At 29.2% G+C, this 15,092-nt stretch overlaps 1 protein-coding gene across 13 annotated transcripts in view; it reads right to left on the bottom strand.

Moving 5' to 3' along the window:
• Window positions 1–156: 156 nt before the first annotated feature.
• Rbp (RIM-binding protein) overlaps window positions 157–15,092 on the bottom strand; it is a 49,958-nt gene continuing 35,022 nt past the window's right edge. For 12 of the 13 annotated variants that reach the window (XM_036377101.2, XM_070112867.1, XM_036377103.2 and 9 more), the window contains 2 exons: window positions 12,503–12,570; window positions 157–7,279 (listed from right to left, as the gene is read on the bottom strand). In XM_036377101.2, the coding sequence (XP_036232994.2) occupies window positions 6,566–7,279; window positions 12,503–12,570 (782 nt within the window). In that variant the 3' untranslated portion in view covers window positions 157–6,565. The remainder of the gene's footprint in view (window positions 7,280–12,502; window positions 12,571–15,092) is intronic. The other variant, XM_036377108.2, reaches the window with a different exon arrangement.

Below are 15,092 nucleotides of genomic sequence, written 5' to 3'. Positions count from 1 at the left end.
AAGATATAAATCAAGCACCAATTATGGGAATCGGAATATAATTTTCAAGCATTCAAATACCGAATATGTAGAGCCCTGTGTGAGGTATATTATGAAATATTTTATATAATTCAAAATCAACTACTCATTCTAATTTGAAGAAGTACAAGTAAGAAATAATTTTTCTGCAATATTTTCTTTTTTGCAATTATGTATTTACGATTTTTTCGCATTTACTTTTATTAAATAAATTATAAGTTATAGAAAAAGTATAATAATACCGTATAACAATTGTCTGTTTCATCATTATCATCATCGTTATTATATTATAGTTATTATTTTAAATTTATTTTTATACATATTATGTAGTTTGTAATTATCATCTGTGCATTCACCGTTTAATTGCCTAATTTCTTTTACTATTTTTCAGTTACAGATAAATTTATAACCTGTGAAAGTATTTGACTGTTTCTTTCGCAATTTATTAATTTCATGGTAAATAGTTATTAAACAAAAATTTTGCTAGGGAGATTTTTGCTAAGTATTGTAATTTATGTATGTAAGTAAACATTTCTGTATTGTATGTATGCGTTAGTAAAATTGTGAACAATCTGCAATACTACGTACATACGTATGATTGTAACTGAGAACTTACATACACATGAAGATTGGTATATTTGTATGTTTGTATGAATTTGTAAACGTTGCGTTTTATGCTTTCAACGAGTATATAAGTAGATATAGTGAATAGTGGGCGTGATTTTAACAAGTGTATAAATGTTTGTGTGTGTTTAATAGAATTGGTAAGTGTACTTGTTATCTTTTAAATGCTGCCATTTATTCCATAATAACTAAATGTCTTGAAATTTTAAAGCTTGGCTTGCCAGCTAACTGCGAGCTGTGAGTGGTAAGATGAATATAATTTTAGAAATGTAGTTGGCAATAACGGTCGTGATTAGAAGGATTTATAGTAAACCACTTTTAATACGTAAATCCTATTTATAGTATATATTACGGTATTTATTTTCCATTGCTTATTATCAACATATCGCTTTTACTTTGACTAAGTAAATATAAATAGTAAATCATTATTTTAGTATATAAAAAATTTAGGTGTAAACATGTTTTTCATTTTGTGGGCAACATTGGATAGTCAACGATTGAATATTATTTGTATTGTTTTGGTTTGTTGTTGGGAATGTTTTGTTTTCGACGTATTGTTGTTTTACTTGTAATCGCTAGTGCAATTACGTGTGTATGTTTGTATGCATGTGTATATGCTTATATATGTATTTGTTTGTGAGATTTTTGTGTATATTTTGCAAATAACCGTAATACCACACTAACTGTCTTTAATGTTGCTCTCTTTTTTATTTTGCAATTTAAACTTTTTTTGCAAGATTCAAGAAAAATATAATGAGCGTTAGAAATAATGTATGTATATATGTATGTAAGAATGTGTGTGTGGAAGTGTTGAAGTGTGAGAATATTGTTGGTGAATTAGTTTGAATGTCAGTGAGTGTGAGGATATTGTTTAAGTCTTGCTTACTGTCTATTATACATATATGTATATGTGGTATGTGTGTATTTTTTACTTCTGTACATGTTATCTCAGTTCTATCTTCTTCATGTCAACTACTACCTTCCACTTCCCTACTTCATTGCTTCTTTTGTTTGTTTATTAAGTGATACAATAGGTACATAAAATATTTGGTATTTTCGTTCATGTTTTTGTGATTTTGTAAATTGTTGTATGTATTATCTACTTGTATGTATGTATGTATATATGCATACGATTATTAACACCAGTGTATGCGTATGATTTTTAAATTAATTTAAAATTGTTCCTACCGATTTTATTTGACTGCATTAATATCTTTTCCAGAAATTAATTTACTAGCTTTGGCTTTTACAGTTACTTTAGAAGTGGCATGTTCACTTAGTTATTACTTTAAACAATTTTTCCTATTTTTTGTTTTGAGAATGTGAAGGAAAGCATGTGAATATACTTGTATAGTTGCAGCTTGTTACATTCATTAATTTTGTATTGATTATTTAATGCATTAGAAGCATTTTGAACTGCATATTTTCAGGGTTACTTCTTTGTTGAACTCGATTTTATTGTTATTTAGTAAGCATTAGCAATTTGGATTATAAATTTCTTTTTATGTACATATGTATGCATAATAAAAGTATTTTTGTTCTTACAAGTATGTTTTGCGAATATTTGAAAAATGGAATTATTTTATACAAAAATTTATGAAGTTTGTTAGATTGGAGCTATTGGCAGATAATTTTGTCATTAATTTTCTAAATATACATATGTATGTACTTATGTTAAGAAAGCAACTTAGAGTGAAAAGCAAGATCATTTTGGAGACTTGACGATTTTTGAATGTGTTATAATAATAGTATGTATGTATGTATGGTTAGCTTATCCCCTATAGTTCTTTGAAATTTTGTGCTTTTTTGTTATATTAAAAGTTTAATATTTAACATAACGGTAAAATAGAACATTAAAATTAGCTAGAAACTTAGACATTTTTTTTTTTTGCTAAAACATCAAATTTTTTAAAAGTCTTGTCAAAATCCTAAAAGCTTAGAGACATTTGTGTTCTATATTCAATTAAAGCCCTCGGTGTTGTCAAGATTTATAAAATAAATCTTCTTTAAATTTTGTTATAGTTTTCAAACGCAAAAAAGGTAAAAGTAATAACTTTCAAAATTAAAAGCAATGTTAATGTCGAAAAGACAACATAACAATTAATTTTTTTGGAAGTTTTCAGCGACAGCTGTGTGTATTAAAAAGTGTTAGTGAAACTTTATCCAGAGATTTTTCATTCTAATAATTTTATCTATATTCTTTATAACAAAAATGTTTTGTTTTCGAATGCTCATTTACCAAAGGATAAGTTCAAATTTTCTAGAAACGTTGAAAGCGAAGGCAACGGTATATAAAAAGCAAATGGCATTTTTATACTCTCGCAACATTTTGCTACAGAGTATAATAGTTTTGTTCACCTAACGGTTGTTTGTATCACCACAAACTAATCGAGATATATACATAGGTAGTTATATATTTATAAATAATAACGATGACGAGACAAGTTGAAATCAGGTTGACTGCCTGCCCGTTCTCTCTGTTTTTGTAATCGATAACTTGAGTAGAAATTGAAATAGCTTGATAACACTTTCTACATATCACGCCCACAATACGCCATTAAACGAAAACATATAAAGTGCCATAACTAAGCACTAAATTAAGATATAACTGTAATTTGGGACAGAGGATTGCAATAGCAAGGGACATCTGTGGAGGAAAAATTTGTTTAAAGTGGGCGTGGTCCCGCCCCCTAAATAGGTAAATGTACATATCTTTCAAACCGCTAAAGATAACCCTAAAAAACTTTTTGAGAAGAAGTCCTTTTAGCACTTCTTTATACGCTGTGAAAATGGGTAAAATCAGGTATTAACTGCGCCCACTCCCCATATATCGGTTATGTTGAAAAATACTAAAAGTACAATAACTCACTGAAGAAATGAGCCACGAAGTTGGACATTGGGCGTGGCACCACCCACCTTTTGGTGAAATTCTATATCTCAGGAGGTACTTGACCAATTTTAACCGAATTTGGTGTGTGATATAACCCAAATAACATATTCCTATCCAACACTGTGAAAATGAACGAAATCGGATAAAAGCCACGAAATACCTTGAGGGCAAAGTTTTTTTTTGATAACTGATGTTTGATTTCTAAGTCTAGGTCCCATATAGCAAGATTTCAAATTCCATATCTTTTCAAGAACCCAGGAACCAAATATACAGGCCCCAGTGCATGTGGCTAATTTTTTACCGAACATATCGGTCAATCTGTGAGGTCCGTGAGGTTTAGTATTGACATTCGGAGGAAAATTTTTTTGATGACAGCATGCCCTTGTGCCAAAAATGGGTGCCATTGGATCAATACTTCCCTTAGCTCCCATATACCTGATATAAATATTTTCGAACTTCTGGTCGACTTTGTAACACCGATCGGTACAGGTACGGAAATTCAGAAAAAAAACTCTTTCTAATAACAGTATCCTCTTGCCTGTGATTGTAAATAACAGATGAAATACTTCGCACTTTTAATTAAAATAAATACGGAAATCACATATATCACTTTACCTTGCGAGAGTATAGGATGTTCGGTTACACCCGAAATTAGCCATCCTTACTTGTTTATAGTACATTTAATTTTATTTTTTTAAGATTTCTAAAATAAGAAAAGATGTTCAAAATCCTTTCTTTTTGAACCCTTAATTTATATGCCACTTTTTTAACATTTTACCAAATCATACTGGAAAATCAAAAGTTTAGTTTTAAAACATACATAAAGGTTTTATGATCGAGTGTAAAAGCTGTAGAGATTATTTAAAATGCCGCAAGAGTTGACTACTAGGTTAAGTTTTAACATAGATAATAGACAGTCAACTAGGGGCAAAGTAAAAAATGCGAGGTTAGGACGCGGTTTTAAATTTTTTTAATTTACAAGCATACATACTTGTGTATTTTATTTGCTTATTATAAATACTTGTATATCATATATGTATTAGTGAATTTACATATATCTTCTGAAGCATTATTGTTTGAAAAATAAACAGTTTTCTCTAATGAATGCAAAGTTGAACTATAGCGCATAGAATTTGATGTGAAAATGACAATTGCCTTTGGCATCTGTATGTGTATATCTCAGATGTTAAAAGCAAATCATGAATAAGCAAATGTTAGGAAAAATTATGGTATCTTCTCTTTTTATAGGTTTCTTTTACAGTTTACTAACGAAAAGCGTTATTTTTTATTTTGTTTGCTTTTAATCATTGAATTAATTGCATTAGTTTAGGAAATGTTTTGTTAAATTTTGGTATTTAGATTAAATTTTTTAAATTCACTCGCGTAGTATTAATCAATTGGAAATAGCTTTAACTAAATTTTTGTATGTATGTATGTACGTATCAGTTAAAGTATTAGCATTCAAGTTTAAGTGTTACTTTTAAAGCAGATTTCTTATATCATTCAAACTCACTTTTATCTTATATCATTGTATATATATATGTATATATTATATGTCAGTGTGTATATGCTTGTACATATATACATAGTACTCTTTCGCAGTTTTGAAGCCATTTACTTCTTTGTCTTTACGAATCATTTTACAGGTGTACTTTTCTCACATAGAGTGTACTTCAATTTTCATTCTCCCAAACTTGTTCCCTTCTTGAATTTAATGTTGTTTTCTTTGGTTTCATTCATTTTTAATATGTATAATGTATTTAGTATAGGTTAGATATATGTTTTTTTTGTATGTTGTGATTTGTTTTTAATATTTTTATTTCATACACTCATATAATACATAGTGAGTAGCCTGTTTTTTATTATGCGTTATTATATTACTTTTTATCATCTTTCTCCATATATATTCATATATTTTTGCCTTTCAAATTTTTTATATATTCATTTTGTTTTATTTATAAACTGGTCAGCAACAGTAGCAAATTTAACAATGTGCGTAACAAATAATTATTTTTCTTGTAAATATATTCATATATTTATTTATATATATATATATATATTGTTTTACTTTTTAATATTATTATTATTTATTAATTTTTATATGTATGTTCTATGTGTATGCAGTATGTATAATTTTATTTAGCATTGCCTGGAAATATGTATGTATATTATTATATTTATATATGTGTTTATATGTGTAGCTAGGTATAGATAACATATTGTATGCATTTATATATGTATGTACGTTCGTATGTAAATACACGAAGAATTCAATTAAATTGCATATTAAGAGTTAGTTTCATATAAATTTTAATAAACGTCATTCAAGGTGATTTTTTTAAAAATTATTTCTTGTTGAATATTATTGCATTTTTGACTTAAAAGTGGTATCTTCAAAATTTCACTTTAATTTGTATATGTGTATGTGATCGATTGGGGCATTCATATGTGTCTTGGTGTAATTTTGTGTACTTAAATTTTACTAGCTTTTGTCTCACAGTATTTGGGTTGATTTCCGCATATTTTATTTATACGCTTTCAATTCAAGCGCCCAAGACCTTCTTCCATCGCCATTTTCTATCGTATTCCGTACGGTGACCACACTATATATATATGCCTCTGTGTCAAAAGACACCTTAGCACGGCCTTCTTTTAGCCGCTCGGTATATACACATATTGTATGTACATATGTATGTAAAATATGGCTTTGTATTTTCGCCCGCCAAAAAGGGGAAAACACAAAAATTAATTTTATTAAATATTACTATCAGTTTTTTGGCGCTTTGCATACTTTTGTCATTATGTGATAAAAAATACTAGTACCTTTAGTTTTTTATAATCACCATTGCAATCAATTGCTTTGTATGATTTACAATCATAACCATATTTATAATATTCCTTATTTTTGTTATTATAATTTATATTTTTAAGCGATCATAATAGTAGTGATTTTTGTTGTATCGATCTTTTAGTTAATAATAAATACAAATTTAGATACAATATAAATAGAAATGCCCTACAAAATGACCGGGGTTATTTGCCAAAGCCGAATCCAAATTTGCCAAAGAGATCTTTGCCTTTTGAAAGCACATCCCCACCGGGCGCCGCCGCTGCAATACCTTTTAGTCCGCCCAACAGCCCCGCCCCTGGTCCCTGACCCTGTGGCGGTGGCTGTTGCCCTTGCGGCGGTGGCTGTTGTTGGCCTGGCTGCATTGGCTGCGCACCGACTGGTGGTTGCATTGGATCTTGTTTCGGTGGTTGTTTCGAACCAAATAGACCACCGGTGGCAGCCGAAGTAGCACCTGAGAGTAGGCTTGTAGCACCGGAGAATAAACCACCAGATGACTGTGTCGTTACGGGCGGCTGCTGTTGTTGTTGTCCTGCCATACCGCCCATGCCCATTTGTTGTTGCCCGCCCATCATGCCGGGCTGCTGTTGCTGCCCCATGGCACCCATTTGACCCATTTGTCCCATCTGCCCGCCCATGCCCATTTGTTGTTGTTGTTGCTGCTGCTGCTGCTGCTGCTGTTGCTGTTGCGGCGTCATCTGCCCCATCTGACCCATAGTACCCATTTGGCCCATTTGTCCTCCCATTGGCTGTTGTTGTTGTTGTCCCATCATGCCCTGCTGTTGTTGCCCCATTTGACCCATACCCATTTGTTGTTGCTGCTGTTGTGTCTGTTGCTGACCATATGGTTGTTGTTGTTGTTGTTGCATACCAATATTACCACCGCGACCGATCATCCCCTGCAAATGTCCACACAATTTATCAGATTAGTATGTTTAAAAATGTTCATGTTTTCATATTGGAACTACGACAGAGGTTTTCGTTATTCGTTATCTCAAGGGTAAGACGAGGAGTGGTGGGCAAGTAGATAGATTTTGACATACATATGTAGGTTAGAAAATTGGAGAGCAAAAGAGATAGTTGTACAATTGAGGAATAACAGGTAAAATTAGTTAGTGATTTGGAACGCGTGTTTTTTTATTAATTAAAGGGTAAATTAACTAAATTTTAGCTCTATAAACCCAAAAGTTGCAGAAACTTTACCACAAATATTTCTTTTATAGTGGCCATTTAATTGACCAGCTTCAAAATCGTTAATTAAGCAAATGTTAAAACATTTAAGAAATAAATTACGTCTAATGTGGTTAACAAAATTTTCGACGCTCGATTCACTGAACATTATTTTTACTATTAATATTCTTCTGTTTATAGCGGGATTTTTGTACCATATTAGCATGTATGCGTTCTCCAAAAAATCATTTAACAGTTAGAGAACGTCAGTTTAGTTTCATTATGTCTACCTTAAGCTCGAATTTGTGAAAAAGGCGAGTTAGAAAGCTCCTGGGCTACATAATTTCTGTTCTCTTACTTCTCAGTTCGCTTAGAAATTCTTCAATGAATGTTATCGAGTTCAATCTCAAATGAAATAAATTAATACTTTGAGTAACTTCCATTTTAATCCCTAAAAATAGAGGTAGAAACATTTGAAACCTGTGAATATGGAGAAGAAGATAAGAAAGCAATCATAGAAAATGACTGAGGAGTCTGCATTCAACTCTTATGTTTTCGAAATACAATCGTAAATCGTTTCCATTATTAGTTAATCTCAAAGCTAAATACCTTGTATTATATAAAATTATGCTGTCATAATTATAAAACGTTCGGCTTCAACAGTACTATACTGAGAAAAATATAATACAGAATCCAAAAGTCGTCTGTGCCAAATGTAAATACATACATACATATGTATAGCCTATAGCAAAATCTTGTTAACCACGTTTAATACGAATATACAAAAATGAATTATTTCTTTTCACCATACCGAAACATATAAATACATTAAAATACCGTTTTTTTTATTTTACTCTATTATTTGTTTAAATTGTTTTGTCTTTCAGTTGACTTATTTTAATCGTTTACTGCTTTGAAAAATAGAAAATTTTAAAAATCTTCAATAAAAGTTAGTAGAAGATCAATGGGAAGATGGGTTTTTATGTAGAACTAGCAACGTTTTCATAACATTTTCGAACTTTGAACACTCTAAAGAAACTAGTTTCATAACTCTTATAAATACTAAGAACAACGTAGGCATTATTGTAAGAATAACATAACTCAAGGTGAAGATATTGAAATATATGTAAATACGAGTATGTTAATAGTTTGTTTACGAACTGAAAAACGGAAAACTTCAGAACTCATAAAAAATAACTAAATTACTAAATCGTAGGCAAAAATATATATAGCCTTGAACTTTCTCTTCATATTCATGGTAATTATAATATTTAAATTCAATTATCAAAATCTGTCTGGACATTTATATATGTCTTAACAAAAGCATATAAGCATTTTCGTATAGTTTTATTTATTTATTAGTTTGTAGGTACTACAAGTATGTATGTAAATGTTGAAAACTGGTATATACGAGAATGTAAACATTGGAAAAATATTTATATATGTATGTTAGTATGTATATATATATATATGTATGAGCGAAAGTTTGAAGTACGACGCTTTGTTGAGGGTGAGAGTTGTGGCAGCGGTGGTGAGTTTGGTGGGCGCATGGTACTTAGGTGGCAGTTGACGGGTTAACAGTGTTTGTACTTTCTTGTTAATTTTCAAAATCAATACCAACAAAAGCAAGAAAATATCTATTTCAAAAAAAAAATCAAAAGAAGCAGTTACTATTTCCTATATATGTATGTATATATAGATTTCATTTACTATCCTGAGGGTTAACGCCTAAATTTTTGTGACTTGTTTAATGTACAAATGTTGAATTACATGCGACGTTTTGTTTGCCAAATCTACATATTTATAATCTCTTGATATTGAGTACAGTCGGCGCATATGCGTACTCGATTATGTTGGGCAAATTTTGTATTATATAGTTTATGGAATTATATTTGAATAATTTTTACTCCTGTTTAATTTACTGAGTTTCAGACGAGTCGCAGTTCTTTACAAAATATAAAAAATTAAAGAGTCAAAGCGATAGGAGAAAAGATTTTTAAAAACTTTTGTAAATAATACCAAAAATTAGAATGGTTAATTTTAATTTAGCAAATGCGAAATTTGAAAAAAAAAGTAAATAATATCAAGTAAATAAAAACAATAAATAAAATTATGAGTGGAGATTCCGATGGTCTCCTAACGTTACTACACAAGTAGAAAAAGTGAAAGGGAGCACATGGAGAGGCAAAAGAAAATATATATTATGGCTGACCTAATAAAAAAGCAAAAGCAACTATTTACAATAAATAATATTGATTGTCAAAGTACACACAAATCTATAAGTAATATTTGCACAAAAATAATCTAAACAAAATGCTGAAATTTAGGAAGGATATTTTACAATGGGAACGCAGCAAAATAAATAGGGGAGATAAAACAGTTACACAGCCCACACATCAAAACTAAAACTTAAAATGAACAAATAAGCTTTTTACACTAACAAATAAAAATACAAAGTTTTCATAGATTATATTGGTCGCATTACACAGTGAATCACATAGAGGTAATGTACTTAATACAATAATTACACTCATTACATCCAATATTAATAAAAATCATAATTCAAGAATTTTTACGTTTACCAAAAATAAAACATAAACTATTTATACAAAATACATATTATTGCTTTTGTTATTTGTTGTCAACTAATGAAGTCTAATAATGGCATGGCATGTTTTAGGGTTCTGGAGGCAATGTCACTAATTACTTAGTGTTCATAATTGTGTTTCAAACTAGAATTAACAAAATTTTGTGTAAATGATTTTCGAATTTACACTTTGCTAAATGTATTCGTATGTATTTTTTAAAATGTTTGTATGATTTTTCAGTGCATATGCATTCGATGTTAGTGATTGAGTGCGATGGGTGCAACGCTAGTGTTCTAAAACAAAAATTATAATTATTCATGGAGACATATTTCTTTTTTTCGGGGTACAAAAATTGTTTACTTTGACGAGAGTAAGAAGACACTTCTACCTATGTTATACATCCACACTTTTGTTACAACCTTTCTACTACGTAACCTGTTATCAGAATCTGTTATTGTATACCATGAAAACATAATAAATTTAGCTTATTACCTGGCCTCCTTGTTAACAAATCATATACGGTTTACGTCTCTGTCAATCTTAAATTATTTGATAGTTATAGGAGGTAGAAACCGATTTATATTTGCTTAATTTGTCAATAAAGTTTACTGTTATAGAAAACTTCTATATCAAAGTATTATTAAACTATATGTGAAGCCCGCTTTACCCTAATGATTTATATTAAATCTGGGGAACTTCCTCTATCGGGCCATACCCATTTCAATCCAGAATACGAAAGTTTGTATTCGAAACTTTACCCCCTTTTTAGGTAATAAAGCATAATGGATGAACTAGTGAAATGTATTAAGGAACCTGTGGTGTTGTGGAACTCCTTTGTTGCCATTGATCATTTGCGAGTGCTTATGTTTTATGATAGAAAGCTATCAAGGTCTTATTGTATAAATTATAATCCTAAATTATCTGCTTAAGACTAAAAAATTAAGAGCCTCCGTAACTCAAGATATTTTCGTGTGTTTCTAGAAGTCAGAGATCTTTCACAACTGTTTTCGCTATGTCCGTACTTAATTGTAATACAAATATAAGAAAACGTCAAAATATTGGAAATACTGGTCGTCATTATGAATCAATTGTATAACATTTTTTTTCGCCTGAACAATGAAGTGATTGTTATAAAATATGGGAAATGATGTGAAATGATACAAATATTAAATGAAGAAAGGAAAGTGATAAATATGCAAATAAATAATGACAGTGGAAAACACAATTTGTGGAAAATAAAATTAAAATGTTTTCTAAATGCTCGAAATGCACGTTTGCGGGGTTACTGTATATCATAATATCAACAAATATGTTACTATGGAAAAATATAGTACGAATACGAGTATAGATAGTATTTGGTAATGGTAACTACAAGAGTTTGTTCAAAATGTTGCTAGTTATACATAAAGTGGTTATTTCATATTTTATTTGTTTGTTTGTTCAATTTATATATAAATATATATATATTGGTATTCTGACAATATGACCATATTGGTTAATAAGTTTTCGTATTTATATATTATATATAGTTCTGTAAAATGCTTGACTGATATTTTGTCCTTATCCAATTTTCGCAATTAACGAATTTTATTTTAATGAAACTATTTTTCTCGATTAAGTATTTTTGTTCTGTGAATTGAGTTCAGAATTTATGAAACTGTTTTAATATTTCAATAAAATATAAACAAAAAAAATGATAATAAACCAGAAAACAGAATAATGAATCAACCAGAGCAAATATTGTTTTCAGACCAGTTGCTGAATTGAGGAATATTAAAACAATTTATAAAATTAGAAAATGTTCAACCATAACACAACTTTAAAAATATTATGTAAGCTTCTGAATATTTCGTGCTCTACCATATGTATTCTTCTAATTCATATTTAATAATATTTGATTAGCGGTAAAATATGAAGAAATTTTAATGTAGCACCTTAGAAGTATTAAACATTTTTATTGATTAAATTTAAGTAATTAAGTAAAAGGACAGCAACCGATCTGAATAATGTGCTTATATTTCAGAAGTTTAAAATCTAAAGCCTGTCTGCAAAAGTAAGACTACTAAAAATGTGGAATTACAAAATTATAAAAAATCAACTTAATTTATATATTAAAAATATTTAATAAACACATAAATTATTTATTTGAAGTAAAATATTAGTTAAAGAGAGAGCATAAATGGACTGGTTGGGGTAAAGAGAGTAGGGGATGGTGATATAGTAATGTTTTTCTGGTTATATTTTTACATGTATATTTATAGATATTGTTTCTGCTCAATAAATAAGACAAGAAAACGAAACAGAATGAACGAACGTAGAGTAGAAATGCGTTTTTTTCGTTAAAAAAGAGAAAAGAGTATTTACCTGCGTTTGGTGATCGGGGGCAGGGAGGCCCGTGTTGTCTAACAGTGTAGGGGAAGCAGGGCGAGCATCTATAGCAACAAATATAACATAAAGACTTCACATTTACCACAGCAGACCATTACAGAAAAAAAACTAAACTAAACTTAACTTTCAAGTTTCGAATAACAAATTAATGAAAGTGTAAATTTTGAAAAGTAAATTACAAATTAATATTTTATACAATACAATTATACAATTTTGAAATGATTAAAAAAATTAAGTTTTTTGTTTTTTTAATTAGCCGCTGATTAAGAGCCAATGTCTGATTCCCTACGATTGATTTCATTTGTCCTATTTTAATATTATTGTCTTATAGTTTAATTTTTAAAAAATAATTCTTGCAAAAAAAATCACATTCTTATATTTATCTGTATAAATAAACAAATACAAATTTTTTTCGCAGCTAGGATAGACAAAAAAATTAAACAGAGACTGAACTCATAACAAAATAAATACTTAAATAGTAGTAGGATAGACACGTAAATAAGTTGCATAAAGTTTTGTTTTGTTATTCATTTTCTTTGTGTAATAAAAATAAAAACTGCAACTGGACAGACACCGACTAGAGTGACCATACAAACGAATATATTCTCGTTTATGAGCTGTTAGTGCATTGTTGCTTAGTAATATTACATTTTAGTTGTTGTAGTTAGTTTCCCAATACAAGCAATTATCTTATTCCGATCCGATATGTTTGTTTGTAGTGTATATTTACGCAGAGTTGCATTTAAAATATTTTCATTATTTTAGAAAAATATTGCAGCTAAATAGTAATGTTTATATATGCATATTAAAAGAAGATACATACACATATGTTCTTATTACTTCCCTTATATATTATTCCCCCCAAAATTATTTAAACCAAAGTGTTTGGGTCATCAAAAATAAAAACCATTGAAAACTGTGAAAAAGGTTAAAATAGCAAAAAAATGCGGAAATAGCAACAAAATATAGATAAATTTAATTTTAGTTCTGTATGCCAACAATATATTTTTCATTGCACACTATGAATAAGTCATCAATGTAGAAAATTTTTTCTCAACTACGCTTGGGTGCATCCCCTCTTAAACGCACTTTCACTCCAAATAATTTTAATTTGGAATGCTTTTGGAAATGTTTCTTGTTTGTTATTGGAAAGCTTTAAAAACGTCCGTAAAATATTAGGGAATACAAATAAATGCTCTTAATTGTAGTTCTGTTTTGGTTATATTGTATGTTTAATATTTATTACGAGACACGTATAATGAAAAATTATATATATTATATGTATTTATATACATATAACTGCAGAAAATCAAACACTTTATATTACCTTTTTCGCGCCTGTAGGTAGACTTCACGAACAATTCATTTATACAAATTTCAGAAGTAGCAAATATTCATATAGTATTTTACAGTTTTCGGCATCATTCATTTGATTAATAGCTTTAAATGGTAATTATTTAAGGATAGTTTTCATAAAAGTAATAATAGTTAAGTTTATTTACAAATGATATGACTTTTATTTGTGATGGATACCGATTTTTAGTTGATGTTGTTGTTTTTGTTGGTTATGTTACTCTACTAAAAAAATACAATTTTATGAAAAGTTAAAACTGAAACCAGAAATTCCTATCTAACCTAGCTATCTATGTTATATCTATAAATAGTATAAACAATTTTTAACCACCAATAAAAATGTTATATATGTATTTCGTTTCGAATACATAAGAACCTACATCTTTTCCAAAATGGGAATAAATCGCTGATAATTGTTTCAGTAAATGACTAGTATATTTTAATTAACGGTAAAGTGATTAAATCAATTTACCTAAACAACACAATTTAATACATTTAAATGTCAAGCATTCGATCAACTTTCAACAGTCAAATGTTAAATTGCGCTCTTAATTTGCTTCGCTTTGCTGAGTATTTAATAATAAATATAGAGAGTAATTTATATGTTATATTAACTAGTTTAAGCAACTACATAATATACAAACATGTATGGTAAAATAAAAATAAAAAAAATTAAAAATAAAAATAAAAATTATTGAAACCATTATATATTTATAATATACACATATATATAGGTAAGATGTGTTAAAAATAGGGCGTACAAATGTGGCACATAGTAATCGTAACATTTCTTTAATTTAAACAGGTATTACGACAATTTAGTCCCTCTTATTCAAGAATTGGTTCAGTACCGATATTTCTACTTATTTCTTAAAGCTAGATAAGTAGAAGAAACCGTTTAGTGTAATTAAAATATGTCTTTAATATTTTGCTTTGATTGGAGAAAAGTTCTAAGGAGGTGATGGAATTTTGTTAACGATAGATAGCTTTTCAGAAAACTCATGATTTTGTCCAATAGTGGTGGTAAAACCGATGATTTGCTATAAAACTTTTTCAGAAGTGGTATAAACCCATTTCTCTTCACAGCGAGTGACAAAAGAACAACTCAAAACCGGTGTTCCGCGAGGTTGGTAAATCGGTAGTAGAAAAATTAATTCTGAACAAATTCCAAATAATCACAGCCTCTTAATCTCTCAAAGCACCAACAACTAAC

This window comes from Bactrocera oleae, chromosome 2, assembly GCF_042242935.1.
Source record: "Bactrocera oleae isolate idBacOlea1 chromosome 2, idBacOlea1, whole genome shotgun sequence".
In the NCBI taxonomy this organism is placed as follows: Eukaryota; Metazoa; Arthropoda; class Insecta; order Diptera; family Tephritidae; genus Bactrocera; species Bactrocera oleae.
This window is presented reverse-complemented; position numbering and strand designations above follow the sequence as displayed.